A 17090-nucleotide genomic window follows, 5' to 3' on the forward strand; every position below is an offset into this window, starting at 1 on the left:
TTCTGCCTTGGGAAATCATGGAGAGAGAATTCTGGCACTGCCAGAGAAGAGAGAGTGCCCATAGCCTGGAGGGAATGTAACCTCCTGAAGCTCTCTGTGCTCCAGGCTGAACCCTTCACACAAGCCTGACCCACATCTTTAGAGCTCAGCATGATGGAAGGTTTATTTAAAAGTCATGGAGAGTATAAAAACTATAGATATTAAAGATATTTCAGCAGTCTACTGAGCCATGCTAGCCATGCCAGACCTGGCTGAGTCCATGGAGTTTACTCCTGCAGCACTGGAGCTTGTTTCACTTTTTTTTTTTTTTGGCTTTGTCTTTCTTCTTCTCGATCTCCTGGACAACATTCCCCTTGGTTTTCTTTGCAGCTGGAACCTGCTCAGCTTCATCACCTGCAGCACCTTTTCTTTTTCTGTTTTTTCTCTTCTTTTTCTTCTTCTTCTTGTCAGCCACAGCATCTCCTCCATCAGCATTGGGGAGGTCCCCACCCTCCGCCTTTGCCACCCCATTCTCCTTGCCCCCCTTGCTTGGGTGCTTTTTGCTGGCACCAGGCACAAGGCCTTTCTTATTTTTGAGGGTTTGTGTTCCCAGGGGCTGCTTCTCCTCTTCTCCATCCTCCCCTGCTCCCACCCCGTTCTCCTGGACGCCTTTCTTGCGGTTCTTGCGTTTCTTGCTCTCTGGCAGGAATCCTTTCTTCTTCCTCCTCAGCGGCTCCTCTCCCTGCCTGGCCTTGGGGGCTGATTTCTCCTTCTTGGGCTTCCTGCAGAGAGAATGCCAAACACCAACAGCAGCTCAATTTACAGCCAGGGAACAGCGTGAGCCATGTGACAGGCAGTCCATGAACAGGCAGCAGCACCAGGAAGGTGCAGGGAGCACAGGGTGAGGATGAAGGCTGTGAGGATGAGGATCACCCATGGGGGTGGGTGATGCCTGCCTGTGGCCCTGGCTTTGCTGTCTTCTGCAGCACAGGACAGCAGACATGGCACCAGTCCCCTGTCACACCCTTCCCATCAGACATGTCAGTCCCCTGGTACACCCTTCCCATCAAGGACAAATCCCAAGCTGCAAGCACACAGAACAACGAGCCTGGTATTATTCCAAACAAGCATTAATGAGGGTCTCAGCCCCACCAACCAAGGAGCTCCATTAAACTCCTCCCTGAAGTTGCTGCCTTGCCTTCCTTTGCCTCCCCAGCTCCCTGCAGAGCAGCAGGACAGACAGACAGACAGACAGACACCCGCAGGGCCCCACGCACGTGTGATTGAGCCAGCGCATGACGTTCCAGTAGAGGGAGTCCAGCCGTGGGGAGCTCCCAATGTCCTCCAGCTGCTGCAGGGCCAGCAGCACCTCCTCCACCTCTGCCAGCTCCACACTCAGCTCCTGCAAGGGCAAGAGAGGCAATGGCAGCAATCACCAATCCTGCCTGGCTCCTCCTGGAGCCTGTCTGCACCACTTCAGTCTGGTGGGTCACACCACACCTTCAGGTCTGCCTGAAAACCTGAGTTTCCACCATGAGAGGCAGGAGTCTAACAGAACTGTAGTGGCATAAAAAGAACAGGAGGGTCCTTCAGTCTGCTCTCCTTTCCTGTCCATGGCTTGAGCAGGGAAAAGAAGACACTTGAATGGCTCTGTACCCATCCAGGAGAAAGCAGCACCGTGTTCAGTCTGGTTTCTGAATATCTGGCACCCCTTCTGTGACCCACTGCATAATCTCAGTCAAACCAGGCAGAAAGGGCTGTCCCAAAGGCTGTTCAGCTCCTACAAGAGCCTTGGAAATAATCTCTCTCCTCCACCCATTTTCCTATTAGGTCTTCACAAAGAAACAGGCTGTGGTCTGAGCTCTGGCCTTATCAGTAGGAAACTGGGCTGCAGCAATTCTGCTGCTTGTGGTGTTCTCCTCCAGTAAATAAGACCACATTAGGAACATATTTTGTCACCTATAGAAAATCCATGCATGCTCAAAAAAGTAATTTTTTATTAGGGAAAAAAAAGCCCCAGAACAAACCTTCACCTCTGCTCTTAAAGCTATTAAGTCTGGTTTTGGGAATCATGATCTCTGAGTTCAGTGGAGAGGAAAGAGCAATTCCCTGGGATAAAACCCACCCTCACTGTACCTCAGGCTGCATTTCTGCTGCTAAGAAAGCAGCTGCCACAAGTGTTTGCTGAACACTGCACAGATTCTGCTCTGGAGATCAGCTCATGAAGACTGTGGATCACTCCTGCAGACAGGAGAGCTCTTCTGCCCCCAGATCCAGCCAGGCATCCCCTCCAGAGGTACTTTTGGTAGGAAGTGAGGTGGGATGCAGCAATCACATGGCAAAATCCAAGTGGGACATTTGGAAAGCCCTCAGAAAACATCCATTTGTCACATCCTGGTCACACACTCACCTGCCCTTTCACAGTTTTAAGGAGAAAGTTCAACAGCTCCAAGCTTTTGGCAACTTTCTCCTTCTCAGCCTTCATGATGGGTTTTCCAAGTGTTTTCAAACACTGCAAATTAAATTAGAAGATTGAGAAGAAACAGACATTAGATGGGGAAACAAATCACACTTCTCAGGAGAAAGCAGAAAACAAGGAATGAATGGCAGGGTTCACCTGTCAGCAAAGTAATTCTGGAGCACAAACCCCACCAAACTCTGGAAAAGCTCAGGAAGGCACTTGGTGAGAGCTGCTGATACCCAGTTTAATTAGGAAATTGGACAAAGTAAGAGCAAGCAGTATTACAGGAGCACAACCTTGCTGCTGTCCACAGCTTCTAGGCTAAAGCACAAGTGGAGATGCTGTCCAGGAGAAGAAGAGGTAAAATAATCCCTGACCCCACCCTGGAAAGTCCAAGAAGCTGCCAACAGACACACCTGATGGACCACAGCTTCTCAGCTTCAGGAGCTGGGATTTACACATAAAGCATTACTGCAAAAATCCAGGAAGATTCTGCCCAGGAAATCCCAGGTGCCAGCCTGCAACAGGGCTTGGCAAGCTTAGATTCACTGAAGTAACTGAGGGAAAAATCTCCTTTTTGTTCTCTTTATGTGCTGCAGGGTTTCTGAGACTTTGAGAGTCTAGCTAGAGGAAAATAATGCCAAAGACAGGTCAAATAAAAGCCAGTTATTTACAAAAAGGCAGAAAATAGCCACAAAGAGGCAGCCCAGTGGCTCAGGGGCACTGATCCTCTGCCTGCAGCTGGTCCTTCATCCCTGCTTACATGGTCCTTTTCCTCCCCACTCCATTTCTGTGTGGGCACACCACAGCAAACCCCCCACACATCACACTAATTTCAAACAGGATTTGCAGTAGACAGTGGCATCAGTCCCATCACAGCCTGTTCCTCCAGAGAAGGCTGCACTTGTGGCCAAGCTCTCCTTTCCTTGGGATTTGGAATTTCACCACAGCCAAGGGCAAAGCCCATCCCATGCTCAGCATCCTCAGCTCCCCAGGCTGAGAAGGGCCTGCCCCAAACCTGTACCCAGCAGTGGGGTGTGATGGTTCTCTCACAGATCCTGTATTCCAACCAGATGGAATATAACAATTTAAGGACTCAGCAAACTCTTCTCCATCTACATCAGCTTCAAGTTGGCAAATAAAATAAAAAATCCTTGCAGACACTGAGAGATGTAGGAAATTTATTCCCCAAAACAAATTATTTCAGGAATGACACTCACAACAGAAAAAATAATGATGCCCAGCAAGAGTGTAGGGAACATTTTCAGCAGAGAAAGTGGGGAGACAAGGTGACATGTCTGCCAAACCAGCAGCCTTCAAGTAGAATTATTATATCTGTACAGGCTCCCCACCCTGGGAGCATCTTTTTTAAATAATAAAGATACAGTTATGTCCTGTCCAGGATGGGCCACTCAAGCCCTGTATTAGAAAGCCTGGCTGGAATTCAAGCTGCAACTTCATCTGACTATCAATAACTTGCTAATTACTCCCTCCTGATATGGACAGATGCACTGCAACTCTATTCCAGAGCTGTCATTAGCCTGCAAGGTCACACAATTCCACAGCTCTGAAGTCTCCCAGGTAAAAAGAGAGACAAATACAGGGGGTGTGATTGGAAAAAAAAATAATCTTTACATGCAGGATGTAACACCCCAGGGGTCAGGCACATTCAGTTTATTAGGCTTACCACTAATATTAAAATAATAATAAACAAAAAAGACTGATTTACATAAACATTTTCTTTAAACATTTTTTCTTTGTAATTTGAAGAACAAAATATTGCCAGGCCAATGCTCCTCATTGTGGTTAGATCACATTTCAGAGAGACTATTAGGCTGAAATCCTTATTTTGCTAAGTTGTGCACAAGTTCACAGTGTGAGAAAATCAGCATGGACTGTCAGCTCCTTGGGACAGGAAGAATCAGGGCAGTGCTGTGAGATGGAGCCAAAGAGAAGTCAACTGTCATTTCATCCTTTCAATATACAAACACTTTAGAATTAAAAAGGTGTTAAAAATAAATTGCATTCTCTCTTCACTGTACATGAGTGATGTGGACAAGTGCATTTAAATCATGCTGGTTTGGCTCTGCCTGTTCTTGCTGCCCTGATGCTTTGAAGGGTTTGAAATAAATCCTACTGAAGTCAACAGAAAAGTTCTGTAGCTCTGAAACAACACCTGAGGGGCTGATTTTCAGCAGTACACAGGTTTTCAGGTGCTGGGGAAACTGGGACATCCATCCAGTGGGGGGTACCCAACCAAATTCATGCAGATATGTGGAAAGAAAAGAGTGGCTGGCCCAGCTGGAGATGGAAAACATCACTGGTCTAGTGACTAAACATCTTTATTTAAAGCTGTGTTTTGCATGGATCTGGAAACACAAGCACACTTCCACCAGTATAAATAGCCAGAAGCAAACTGGTACAATTGAGATGCTCTGCAAACAAAGAGCTCCCTGCTGAAATGGATCATTTTAAAGCAGCTCTCCAAGACCAGGAAGGAGCAAGGAGGGTGAGTGGAGAAGCCAAAGAAGCAGCAGATAATTCATCCCTGCAGACTGTACAGTTTTCTCTAGCCCAGAAGGACTGGCTTTAAGGAAGCTGGATTCAGGTAAAGTTCTACTGATCCTCAACATTTGCCTCCTCCCTTTCCCTTCTGCTACCAAGGGTGTAAAACAAATTTGCTGCTAAAGCACAAAACCACCAGCAGCAGCTCTGTATGGGGTGGGCAGAGCCAGCCAAGCCTCCCCAAAGACCTGAGCCCAATTCCTGCTCAGCCCAATCTCATTATCTTCATCTCAGCACTCAGAGCACTCCATTAGCATTCCAGGAGATGCTGTCTCTGATTAGGCATTGCTCCATTCTCCTCCTCCAGCAGCAGGGAGTGCACAGAATGGAGCAGTTGCTTCCATGGGATTTGTGTTATGTGCATTGTTTGCCTCCATGGGATTTGTGTTATTTGTGTTAGCATGAGACACCAACACAAACATTCCCACTCTGGTTATGTAAAAGAAGCTGACTCTGGGCTGGGAGTGCTGGAAACCCTGAGAAAAGGATCCCAGGGAATGAAACCAAAGCCCCTTCAATGGGACCTGGGCCAGAAGTCAAAAACAGCTTTCCCAAGAATTTATATAATTTAATCTCAAGTAATTACAAAACTTCCTACATAGGACACCAACCAGTGCCTGCATGCAGTGTTCTGCTCCCTCACTCAGGTCCCTGAAGATGGAATCAGCTCTGCCACCCCAATTGCAGAGGTCAATCATCTTACAGGCCTAGCCTGATTTTATTTGGGGAATGTTCACCATCCAACCATAAAATCAAAGCAAAAGCTGTTATGTAACAGATGGCAAACATGCCTTTAAAAGAGAAGTTGTATTCCAGTCCTCTGCAGCACCCCTGGGAGAGCTGATCAGATCACAAACACTTGCACAAGGCTGGTAAAGATGTGTTTTACATAGCAGGACTGAGGCACAGAGCAGGGCTTTGCTTCCAGCTATGCTGCAGGTCAGTGCTGAGAGTGAAAGGGAAACCCAGCAGAACTTGTCCGACCACTGTTCCTTGATTCTCTGCCATGAGCTGTTCCACAGGTATCCAACTCCCTGGCCTCTGAAAGCACTGCCAGCCCAAGGGTCACACAACCCAATTACACCAGACTAAAAGCAGAGACCTCATGATTTACACCCAACAGCTACCCTGCCATCACTTGCTGATTTATGTTGCTTTTCTCCCATTTTCTGCTTTTCTTCCTCTGCTGCTTCAGGACAGCCAGTCCCATTTCACTGGGTAGCTCCAGCTCCAGCTCAGCAATAGCTGTGCTGGTTAATCATGTCTGCACATCTGAGCTGTCAGCAGATCTGGGCAGGTCATTTTCCAAAAGGAAAAGCTATGGAGGCAATTTCCACAGCTGGAACTCCCCTCTCACCTCAAGGCAGCACACAACAGAGCTGCTGCCTCACCCTGTGGGGATGCAGCTGCAGAGGTGGCTCTGTCTGGCTGGCTGTGTCAGATTGCTGCTTCCAGAGCCTCTGCTGTTTCTGGAGGAGGGCACTCCTGGATCCAGAGCTCTCTGCTTCTCAGATTCCTACAAGAACTGCACACTGCCAGCATCTTAACCATCAGTGGGGTTTATTACATCCCTCACTCCTGTATCACACATGGACACATCCCAACCACTGCAGGATCCAGCCTTCATTCCATGTCACACTGCACTTCACAGCATTCCCCATCTTCACAAAGTGTGAAACAAGTTGGAGCACAGGAGGTGAATATCTGCAGTAATTCAGTCACACAGGTAGGACAGAGAGCTGGCAGGAAGTTATAACCACACAGCTCAGAGTCCAAAACTCCCCTGAAACCATCACACAGCACAGAATGACAGAATTACAGATTAATGAGGTTGGAAGAGAAGTCTAAGATCACTGAGTCCAGCCTATGCCCTAACACCTCACCCAGACTACAGCACCCAGTGCCATGTCCAGTCTTTTTTTAAAGAAACCCAGAGATGGTGATTCCACCACCTCCCTGGGAAGAGCATTCCAGTGCTTTATTATTCTTTTGGTGAGAAATTCACACAGCACAAGGGGCGTATGCACACCCAGCGCCAAAGTCAGCATCCCAGGCAGGGCCCAGCTCCCCTGCAGGGGAGATGCCAATGTGCTGTTCCAGGGAGCCCTGCAATGTTCCTGCAAGGCTGCACCTCTGCCCCTGCCACAGGGACCACTGGGGGACACTCCCAGCCCAGATTCACAGGACACAGCAGAGCTCCAAGTGCCACAGAGTACTCTGCCACCAGAGACAAGCTCAGCTCCCAGCTGGCAGTTTGAATGCCATTTCATGTTTATGTGTGGTAGTTACATTATCTGAAAAAGTCCCTTCTCCCACGGATTTTCTCCTGGGAATCTGAGAAGCCTGAGAGAAAAGGAAAACAATTCTTATCTCATTTGCTTCTCCTGTGTTGTGCTCATGTGGAATGTGTTTGGAGATTGTTTACCCACAGGTGATTGTTCCATTGGATTCTGCTGGGAGTTGTTTTCACTCTTTGGCCAATCAGGGCCAAGCTGTGTCAGGGCTCTGGAAAGAGTCAGGAGTTTCATTATTATCTTTTAGGCTTCTCTAACTATCCTTCCTGTATTCTTTAGTATAGTATTCTTTAATATATGATAGTATTATAAAATAATAAATTAGCCTTCTGAGAACATGGAGTCAGATGCATCATTCCTGACTTTATCAGGACATTCCCAGCAAATTCAATATTTTTGCATTCCCAGCATGTCCTTCAGCCTAGTTCACTGCTGGAACAAGCAGCCCTTCCCCTCCATGGGATCAGCCTGACAGATCCATCACTGGGAGCTGCACAATGTCCTGTCACTGTCCCACACAGAATGCTCAGAATCCCCTCACCTGTTACTCTGCTTGTGCTTCTCCTGAGAGGAAAGAGGTGAGCCAGCATCATTCCCCATTCACAGTGATGCTGCCACACAAAGCAGGACAGAGCCAGGAATCAACTCTGAGCTTCCCAAACCCAGACAAACAGCCCCAAATACTTCCTCTCATGATAATAATCACTGTACAACAGATCCCAAACCAGAACTCAGTGCTAACCCATGGAAGACAAGAGAGGAGGGAAGAGCAAGCAGGATGTCTCTTCACTCCAGTTTTCATCTTTCCAGAGCCGCATCAATTTCCAGCCCATGGGCAGCAGGTAACAGGCACACAAAGGCAGAACAGAAGCACTGGCAGCCCCTCCTCCATCCATTTTCTCTCACTAAGTTTCTGAAGACTGGAAGTATCAATGTTCAAACCTTATTTCCTTGCATCTCTAACACAAACAAGTCATGAAGAAATGCTCCCAAAGGGGGGAACCACCAAGTCTCTGCTTGCCCCTGACTGAGAAGGGAAGGCAGGGGACTGAGCAGACCCACATGCTGCAGGGTGTAAATAAAGACATTTTTGGTGATGGAGACAAAAAATCCAGAAGATCATCACAGAAGATGTCAACACTTTCCAAAGTTTAATGATCTTGATTTTTTTTTTTTTCAAATGCCACGTGAAAATGCAGCAGGGAAAAACCACACAGGACAGCTGAGGGAACACAGGAAAAGGAAATCTCCACAGAGACATCCAGTATTGTGCAAGCTATCAGTTAAATCAGGACTGGCCTCATTTTACAAGCTAAGAGGCTGAGAAAGGGCAATGAATTAAGAATTTATAAAGATGGACAGATAAAGGTTCAGGCAATCTTCAAGGAAAAAAAATTGAAGGATGGCTTTTTTAGAGATTTGATGAAGCCACTTTAATAATTTATCTTACTACAAATTAAGACACTGATAATCAAATGTGATGCCCTTCAGAAATTAAGGGCATGTCCACAGTGGAAGGGCAGATAGTGTACTCCTCTCTCCCCCACACATTCTTAGTAATTCCAGATATTCTTTTAAACCCCTTGCTGAACAACACCATATTAACAAAACCCTGGAATGCTGCACAACAATGATCTTCAGGGAGCACACAGCAACTTCCACATGCTATGGAAAAGAGCTCTGGGGTTATCTGTGCCATCCCTTCCTGTCCTCATCCATGCCTGCCCAGTCCAAGCCTAACCAACATCTGAGGCATCAAATGCATCTCATGGGATGATGTGAATTATCTGAACTATCCAGAACTGGTGACTGGGAGTGCTCTGGTCATGCCCTGAACCCAGGTACTGGATTCTGTCAGTGCAGGGTGCCTTGATCCCATGTGGGTTTCAAACAGCCAAGTGGAACCCTGCCTGCTCTGCCCAGACACTGACAAAACAGGCAAAGGGAAAATCAGCAGTAAAATTTGTCTCTTCTTATGAAATTATTGCAGAAGAAAAAGGAAACCCTCAGGAAATCACTGTGTTCAAGGCAGAGAAAGCAGTTTTAACAACAGTTTTCTGAGGGCTGCTCTGTTTTGAGCTCACAACCATCCAAACATGTATTTTCTGGACCATTCCCACTCCCTTTGACTTTCACATGATAAGTGGGAGTTTCAGCATAAGCTGGGAGTTACACAGAACACCTCAGTTCAGGAGGGCAAGATGCTCCATAGGAAAGGGATGACAAAAAAAAAAGGTAATGAAATTATGTATTCAGAACCTGGAACTTCCTGCCCTGAATCTGTCAGTGAGTTACTGAAAAATTGGTACAGGTCACTCCAAAGCCAAGACAGCAATTTTGTAACAAATAAAACCAAAACATAAATTTATCTAATAAAGGAAACAAACACCAAAATGTGCCTCCAGTGACAAGTGGGAGAGCTGAAAGATGAAATGGAGAGAAAAGAGTGTGTGGGCCCTAGCAGCAAAGCCAGGGATCCCTCACCAAACTGGGGGAGAGTTTCCTGTAGGGAATGGGGAACTGGATCTCAGGCTCTGTGAGTGTTCCACTGTTCCTGAGGGCAGCCTCAGCCAGCAGAGGTGAGCTGGGACAGAGGTGACTGCCCAACACACAGGGATGTTCTGAAGTGATGGTCAGATTGTCCATGCACAAAAAGGGGCTCTGAGATGTCTCAGAAAGCCAAGTTTGATTCCTGGCTCAGCTCCCAGCCAAGGAGTGTCACCTGTAAAACAGGATGAGCAGCTCTACCAAACCAAATCCATTATGGCTTGGGTTTCTGCAAAATACTTTCTCCATGACATCAACAACTCAGTGCTTTGAACTTCCTTTGTAAAGCACTTTGAGACCAACTGATAAAGAACAAAGCTCTCCAAGAGGAAGATGTTCCTGCCAAATGTTCCAGCATCCCAGGTGAGCTCTGTCACTTACAACATGAACTCTATTTCTTTATACCATGAACACAACTGAGCCATCCAGAGCCCCAGTTAGAACAGACCTGAACAACTGCAGCAAGATTCTGCTTTGTGTAATGTAACTATATAGGATTTGGGAGGCCAAAACTGTGCCAGAGGTGTTTTTCTGTTTCCTCACCTTTGCAGTGCAGGGCTGTGGACAACACTTTCTGCCCAGGTGACCCAGCAGCACCAGCCAAGAGCACCAACAGCAAGCAGGGCTCTCACACAAAGAAATCAACTCCAAAGTACCTGATGGGACACCCAGAGCTGCCTCACTAAGGAGAGGCAAACACGGATCCCTCATGGCTCTGATGTATGTTTTATAAGCATGCCTAAACAATTTGGGAACAAATAAGGTCAAGTTAGCTTATGTAAGCACAAGAGCCACTGCCTTGCAGCAGCCAGAGCTGCTATTTCAGGAATCTGTCTCTTCACTTCATGTTCCTGGCTGTTGATTCTCCCTCATCTGCCTCTTAGCTTTGCCTGCATAATTCAGTGATATCCAAGACTGCACTTGTCTCACACAGCCTGTTCCCAGTGCCAGCTCACATCCCTGCCCGACCCAGCCCAGATTTCCCTGGTGAGGATGCTCCTCACTGAGGATCTCAGCAGGTAGGCAGTGCAACCCCTGAGGCAGGACAGGCTGAGCAGGCAGACACCAGGAGATGATATCCTGTCCTCTGTGCCAGCTGCAGCCTCCCAGCTGCCAGTGTGACCCAGGACACAGAGAGTGGCACAGGGGACAGTGCCCTTGTGAGCAGCAGCACCACCTGAATTACAAGAGCACATCAGTTAAAGAGCTGCAAACCTCTCCCTGGGTCAAAGAAAGACACAAAATTCACAATTATCATTTTTTTCCTCTTAAAATGGCTATTTGTGAGGGACACTGGCAGGAGTGGCCAATGACAAACACAGCCATTTCAGCCAGAGGCAGGGCAATAAATATCATCACTTTCCACAGCATCCCACAGCTTCCAGTCCAGGCTATCCCAGGTAAGCACCCACCTCTGCCAGCACCTACTCACTGACAAATTCACCTCTAACCCCACAGCTGACCTGGAATGGCCCATGGAAACAAGTCTCAGAAGAGAAGGGATGGGACTGAGCTGCAGGAGAGCTCAGAGCTCTGCAAACACTCCAGCCAAGCAGGAGTGTGTGGGAACAGCAGTGGCAGAAAGGGCTGTTCAGTGCAAGCTCTGCCCAAACAAACTCACCCCATAACTCCAACATTGTCCTGGAACTTCTACCCCACCTGCAGCTTCTCTGTGAGCCAAGCACAGAGCTTCCACCTGGAGATTCAGGGCTAATAAACCCTTCAGCAAGTTATTTCAGTGCTGGAAGAGTCTCTGACATACACATGCTTCCTACAGATTCTAAATTTGCTCAGTTCCCAGCCTCTGACTTCTACCACAAGAGATTTTTTACCATCTTTAAAAGAGATCAGTGACACTGTGAGTATTGTTTTACTACACCACAGAGCCACTACATGTTTCTACAGCTCTTAACCAGAGAAGTGAGCATTTCTGCACCACCAAAAACACAGCATTTCTTTTGCAGCTTTAGAAAGTCTTTCAGCACAAGTGCCAGCCTTTGGTTATGAATCAAAACTATTTTTATGTGGAATATAAAGTCCCTGACCCTTCTCACCACAGCAATATTGAATGTGCAGCTGGCCCAGCCCCACAGCTGGGTTAAGTGCATGGGGGAAGCAGAGGAAGGGAGACAAAACCCCCACATGTATGACCACCACCAGCAGTCTGTAAAAATGTTATCTCAGGACTTTTTCAGGCCATAAAGAGAACCAGCAGCTCTATGCCACTGCCACCTAACAGCATGGGAGGCCTCCTGCCCACAGGGTAAACCTTGGACAACCCAAACAAACTGACAGTATTTCTCAGGAATTTCTCTTTAAACACACATGACCACAGAAATGAGAGGCACTGAGGAAACTTTAATAGCAAAGCTCATCATAATCTTGGATGGGTTGCAAGTTGCTAAACTCTCCCTGACAAGAACAACATAAAGGCATTGTAAATGTTTGTGGTTTCCCAGTGAATCACTGAGTTCTGCATGCATTCAGCTGCTAGAGAGAAACATGGAAATGACCAGGCTGGGAGGAGTGGCATGTTTTATGTAGCTGAGAAACAAAATCATACCTAACTCCACCCATTGGATTCCTGATGTAATCTGTACATGAAAAGTGTGTAATGAAACTGAGGATCCAGATTATAAACATCTTTAAATTCCTTGTTTTAAACTTGCTTAGATTTTGTCCCTCCTTGACAGAAACAAACAGATCTAATTGTTCTCTTTCAATACAGCAAATTATAGAACAGCCTAAATTACCATGTAGCCAGCATGTGAGTAAGTAATGAAGGAGGTCATTATTACAGTTACATAGAAACTCCAGGACTGGAATCTCCCATGTCATCAAGTTCAGTTACCACATCACAACATTAATTTGGCTGCTTGGTTCCCCCCACATCAATCCACAAGAATAAAAGTGAATGGCATTTGCTTCTTCAACCTCCTGTCCCACAGATCATCTCCCAGGTAACAGCTGCACCCAAACACTGTCCTCAGGTACAATTTGTACTTTACTCAGGAGCCCTGCAATTTCTGTCACTGGTTCTTCTGCACAAACGATTTCCCAATGTATTTTAAGGTTTCCCTGATGAGCAATATCAGCAAGGCAGTCTGGTCCATAATGGCTGCAGTGCACCAGGAGTCACAAGTCCAGTGCACCTCAGCTCTGCTTTTGTGGCCCTGAAGTTCATTCCAACGCAGAATTTGCATGACATGTCTTGAAATTAATGTTCACAATACCACTCCATTCTTTTTCATTTTCCTTTTTTTTTTTAACACCTTAAATTGATCTGTATGAGTGCATTCTCTAAAATTTAAGCTCTGTCTGCTTGGTGCAGCCTCAGCGAGCTGCACCAGGAACATCACAGTGGTGTTCCAAGAATTCTGGAACCTGGCAGGCAGCACTCAGAGCTGCTGCCATCATGTACAAATTCTCTAAGGCCATTTAAGCTGAGCCCATCCCAGACTGCAGCTCTGAGCCCAAGCAGCAGACAGATGAGAGCAGCACCCATGAGGTGCCAGCTCATGTTTGTTACCTGTGTCACTTGGCTGATGCTCCTGGTGATCAGTTCCTCCCACTCCTCCTCTGTGATGAAGAGCTTCAGTTCATGAATTAGCAGAACTCTGTGCAGAAGCAAGCAGGCCATGGCCTGAAAGAGAAAGGGAGAGAAGAACATGAAACTCTCCAGGGAAGGGGTCAGCAATGAAAATCCCTGCTACAGCAAACAGCTGCACACACCATCCAGGGGAGGCCAGCACACAAAGCTGCACATCCTCACCAAACAAGTGCATCACAGACTGATTTGGGCTGGAAGGGACCCTAAAGATCATCTCTGCTCCTCTGCCAGGGACCAGAACAGGGACAGGGACACCTTCCACCATCCCAGGGTGCTCCAAGCCCCATCCAGCCTGGCCTTGGACACTTCCAGGGATGGGGCAGCCGCAGCTTTCCTGGGCAAACCTGTGCCACGGCCCCACCACCCTCACAGGGGAGAATTTCTTGCTAATATCCAACCTAAACCTGCCCTCCTTCAGCAAAAGCTCTGTTTGAAACATTGTCCAGCTCATTACAGAGCCACCCCTTAGGAACAGGGTGGTGGGTGTTGGTAGAATGCACATATAGAGAGGAGAAGGCTACAGGGGAGTGGAGGGACCATTACAGCTCTAGATTGAGGCACAAATACCCAAAACATGCTTCAGCAGCTGCTCCAAGGGCACCACTCTGAGTCTCCCCAAGTTTTCAGGCAGCACCTTTGAGTGACTGCAGCTTTTCTGTGCCCTGACCAATGGAACAGGCACAAATAACAAAAAATAAAAGCTGGTAGGACAGCAAATGCTTCATTTCAAAGGAACACTCGATGGGAACTGCTGTTCAGAGCAGCACTGGGCCTTGCCTGGAGTCAAACTTGCTCATTAACACAGCAATGAAAAGATTGGCCACTAGAAACCAACAGGAATCTGCAATCTTCTTACATATCCTTTTCTATTCCATAATATTTTAAGGCTTTCTCAGGTACAAGAGAAAAATGCAGCATTAGTCAAAGGCAAAATAGAGAAATGCCCAAAATACAGTAATGAGGATTAGTATAAATAGCTTAGAAGATTTAAAGGGGAAATTTTTGTAGCAGCACAGAGTTAGTGAGCAAATTCTACCCATACAAAGAAAAAAATGTTGCCTCTAGCTGCCATCACACAGCCCAAAACTGAATGCAGTTACAAATATCAAAAATCAGAAGGATTTACAAGAGCTAATCTCATCCAAAGAAAGCAACAGCTGCTGTTCTTTAACCACATATCACAGAAGACAAATGAGCAAAGTTTCTAAAGCTCCTTACAAAAGACATCATTGAGATTAAGAGTCTGAGACCTCAAGGATAAAAACAACCTGGTGATTCCCAACCTGGCCTCCAGAGCCCCCTTGGGTCAGAGAGAAACAACCTGAAAAACATGGAGCAGGAGGATAAAAACTTCTATTGAATTTTTAGGGAAAACACCTATTGGGTTTGTAGAGCTTCAATTTATAGGGAGCTATTTACTGAATAATTCAGAGTGAGCAAAGAGAAGGAATCCCTGGGATTCCTGGGAGCAGTGTGACCAGCCAGAGCTGTGGGCAGTCAAACAGAACATGTCACAACTCAAGGAGGTCTGTGTTTCCCACACAACACATCCCAGGCTCCTGGGACAGATGGACAGTGGAACACAGGTTGCTCCCTGGAGAATATCAGCACCTGTATCTGTTTCACAACAGATTATGTCACACATCCTTGTAAGCTTACCTCCAGTTTGCACCAGTATGGCCAGTGAAGAGAATTATCAAAGTAGAAAGAGCTTTTATTACACACACAAATTCTGTTCTTCACTGCAAGGTGAAAATGCAGCAGGGAACCAGCGAGGCCATGTCAGATTTATGCTCATCCAGTGACAGAGAACACCCCAACACCATCTTCAAGGCAGGCAGGCTTACATATTCCTTGTAATTATGGGGAGGCTGTGTCTAACAGAACAAATTATGGCATTTGTCTACCAAATGTTACTGGAAAGTCACTTCAGTGCAATTAAAAAGAGAATGTGACCCCTGGAGTGGATGAAAGACTGTAATTCATTCTGAAAGGCCCAGGCAGGGTCACACACCCCCAGGCACCAGCTCTTCTCTGACAATCACAAACACATCCATACTGCAGGTGGGTGTAGAGCAGAGAGCAGGGCTCTGTGAAGGTGTCCTGGGCTATCTCAGCACTGCAGGAGAACTCCAGGGGGCAGCTGGGAGCTGCTCCAGGCAGCAGTGGGCAGCAGCACTGCAAAGCTAATGAGGAAAAGAACTGGGAGGAAACCAAAGCTATGCAAGGGAATGGGAGCTCTGGAGACCTGAACTCATCCAGTGCACTGAGAACAGTCCCTGGATGGGACCTGCTCCTCAGGGAGCACTGAGCCTGAAAAGTATTTCAAAAGGGAAAAAAAAACCCAACCCAAAGCACTGAGCATTCCCTTCTGTGTGACATAAATGAGGAATTCAGAGTAACCAACACCTGAGGATCCTGGCTGATGCTAGCACTCTTTAGTAATTCTGTCACACTCAGAGCTTTCACACCTCCAGCCTGTGTACTGGACTCCAGTAGAGTGAAAATATGTTTTGAGTTTCACATAATTAAAACACTGCTTTTGCTCCAGTCATCATTATTCTTTTTCCTGATTGTTTTTGAAACCAATGATAATTTAATACTAAGCACGAACAACTTCTCCCATTTGAGACACGAAAAATAAAATATTTACTTCAGATCAGGACAAGGTGGCAGAGAAACAGCTCTGCTGCTGCATTTCATTTTCCTTATCTTCTCAAATACATGAACACAATGCAGCTGAAAGCCAACATGTTGGAGGTGTGACATCCATGCACATGCAGTGAACATTTATCACCCCACACCTGCTTCAGAGGGCTACCCAGAGATACCACAAGCCACTTTCTTGTCCATCTCAACACATCCCACTTTCTGGGAATGCAAACACTCAATGTTTTTCATGAAAATAGCCTAGAAAAGAAAATGAGACTGCTCAGGGGAATTCTGAAGCCATGGAATGAGCATATTCCCACTCCCAGCCAGTTCTGGGAACACATCACTGGAGCACCACCAAACAGTGACAGCAACACCAGAATACAGAAAGATCTTTTCAGAAATGAAGAATAGTCATAAAATTTACCTATGTTCAGTTCTGTGATGCAGAGGTTTCAGTGAATACAATGAAATACATTGTATTCAATGAAACCTCAATATTTTGAAATACAAAGCCACACACAGAGCACCTTAGGAGGAGCCAAGCCAGATTTGAGCTAGCTCAAATCTTTTGCATCAATACTTTCAACCCTTGTCATTTCTCACAGCTCATCATTTACCCTTAATATATTCATGATGTGTCTTTTACACGTGTTTTACCATCAAATCACAGACCAGCAGCAATTTGAAGTTTGGAAAGTACTTCCACAAAGTCCAGAGCTGGAGTTCAAGCACTTGACAGCCCAGTTGTCTCTGTCCCTCCTGCCCTCCCCAGCAGCACTGGTATTTTAGAATGTTTCACAAGCATTTGGCAATTTTAGAGGCTGGCAGAACAATGCTGTCCCCAAGAATGTCAGAGAAGATTCTCTGCATTTTCTCAGTGCCAAATCAAGCCTGCTGTGTTCCTGACAGAGTGTTCTAGGAGAGAGCCAAGCATGACCAACACTTCACAAATGGACAGAAATAGCAGAAGACTCAGGAG

The 17090-nt window shown here is 46.5% G+C and overlaps 1 protein-coding gene across 1 annotated transcript in view; it reads right to left on the reverse strand.

Annotated features, from left to right (window-relative positions):
- Positions 1-137: 137 nt before the first annotated feature.
- Positions 138-17090, reverse strand: part of MYBBP1A (MYB binding protein 1a) — a 50611-nt gene continuing 33658 nt past the window's right edge. The window contains 5 exon segments of the mRNA XM_005494187.4: positions 138-295; positions 298-761; positions 1257-1381; positions 2390-2491; positions 13376-13489. Coding sequence (XP_005494244.4) covers positions 267-295; positions 298-761; positions 1257-1381; positions 2390-2491; positions 13376-13489 — 834 coding nt within the window. The 3' untranslated portion in view covers positions 138-266.

The sequence above is a fragment of the Zonotrichia albicollis genome, chromosome 22 (genome assembly GCF_047830755.1).
Source record: "Zonotrichia albicollis isolate bZonAlb1 chromosome 22, bZonAlb1.hap1, whole genome shotgun sequence".
In the NCBI taxonomy this organism is placed as follows: domain Eukaryota; kingdom Metazoa; phylum Chordata; class Aves; order Passeriformes; family Passerellidae; genus Zonotrichia; species Zonotrichia albicollis.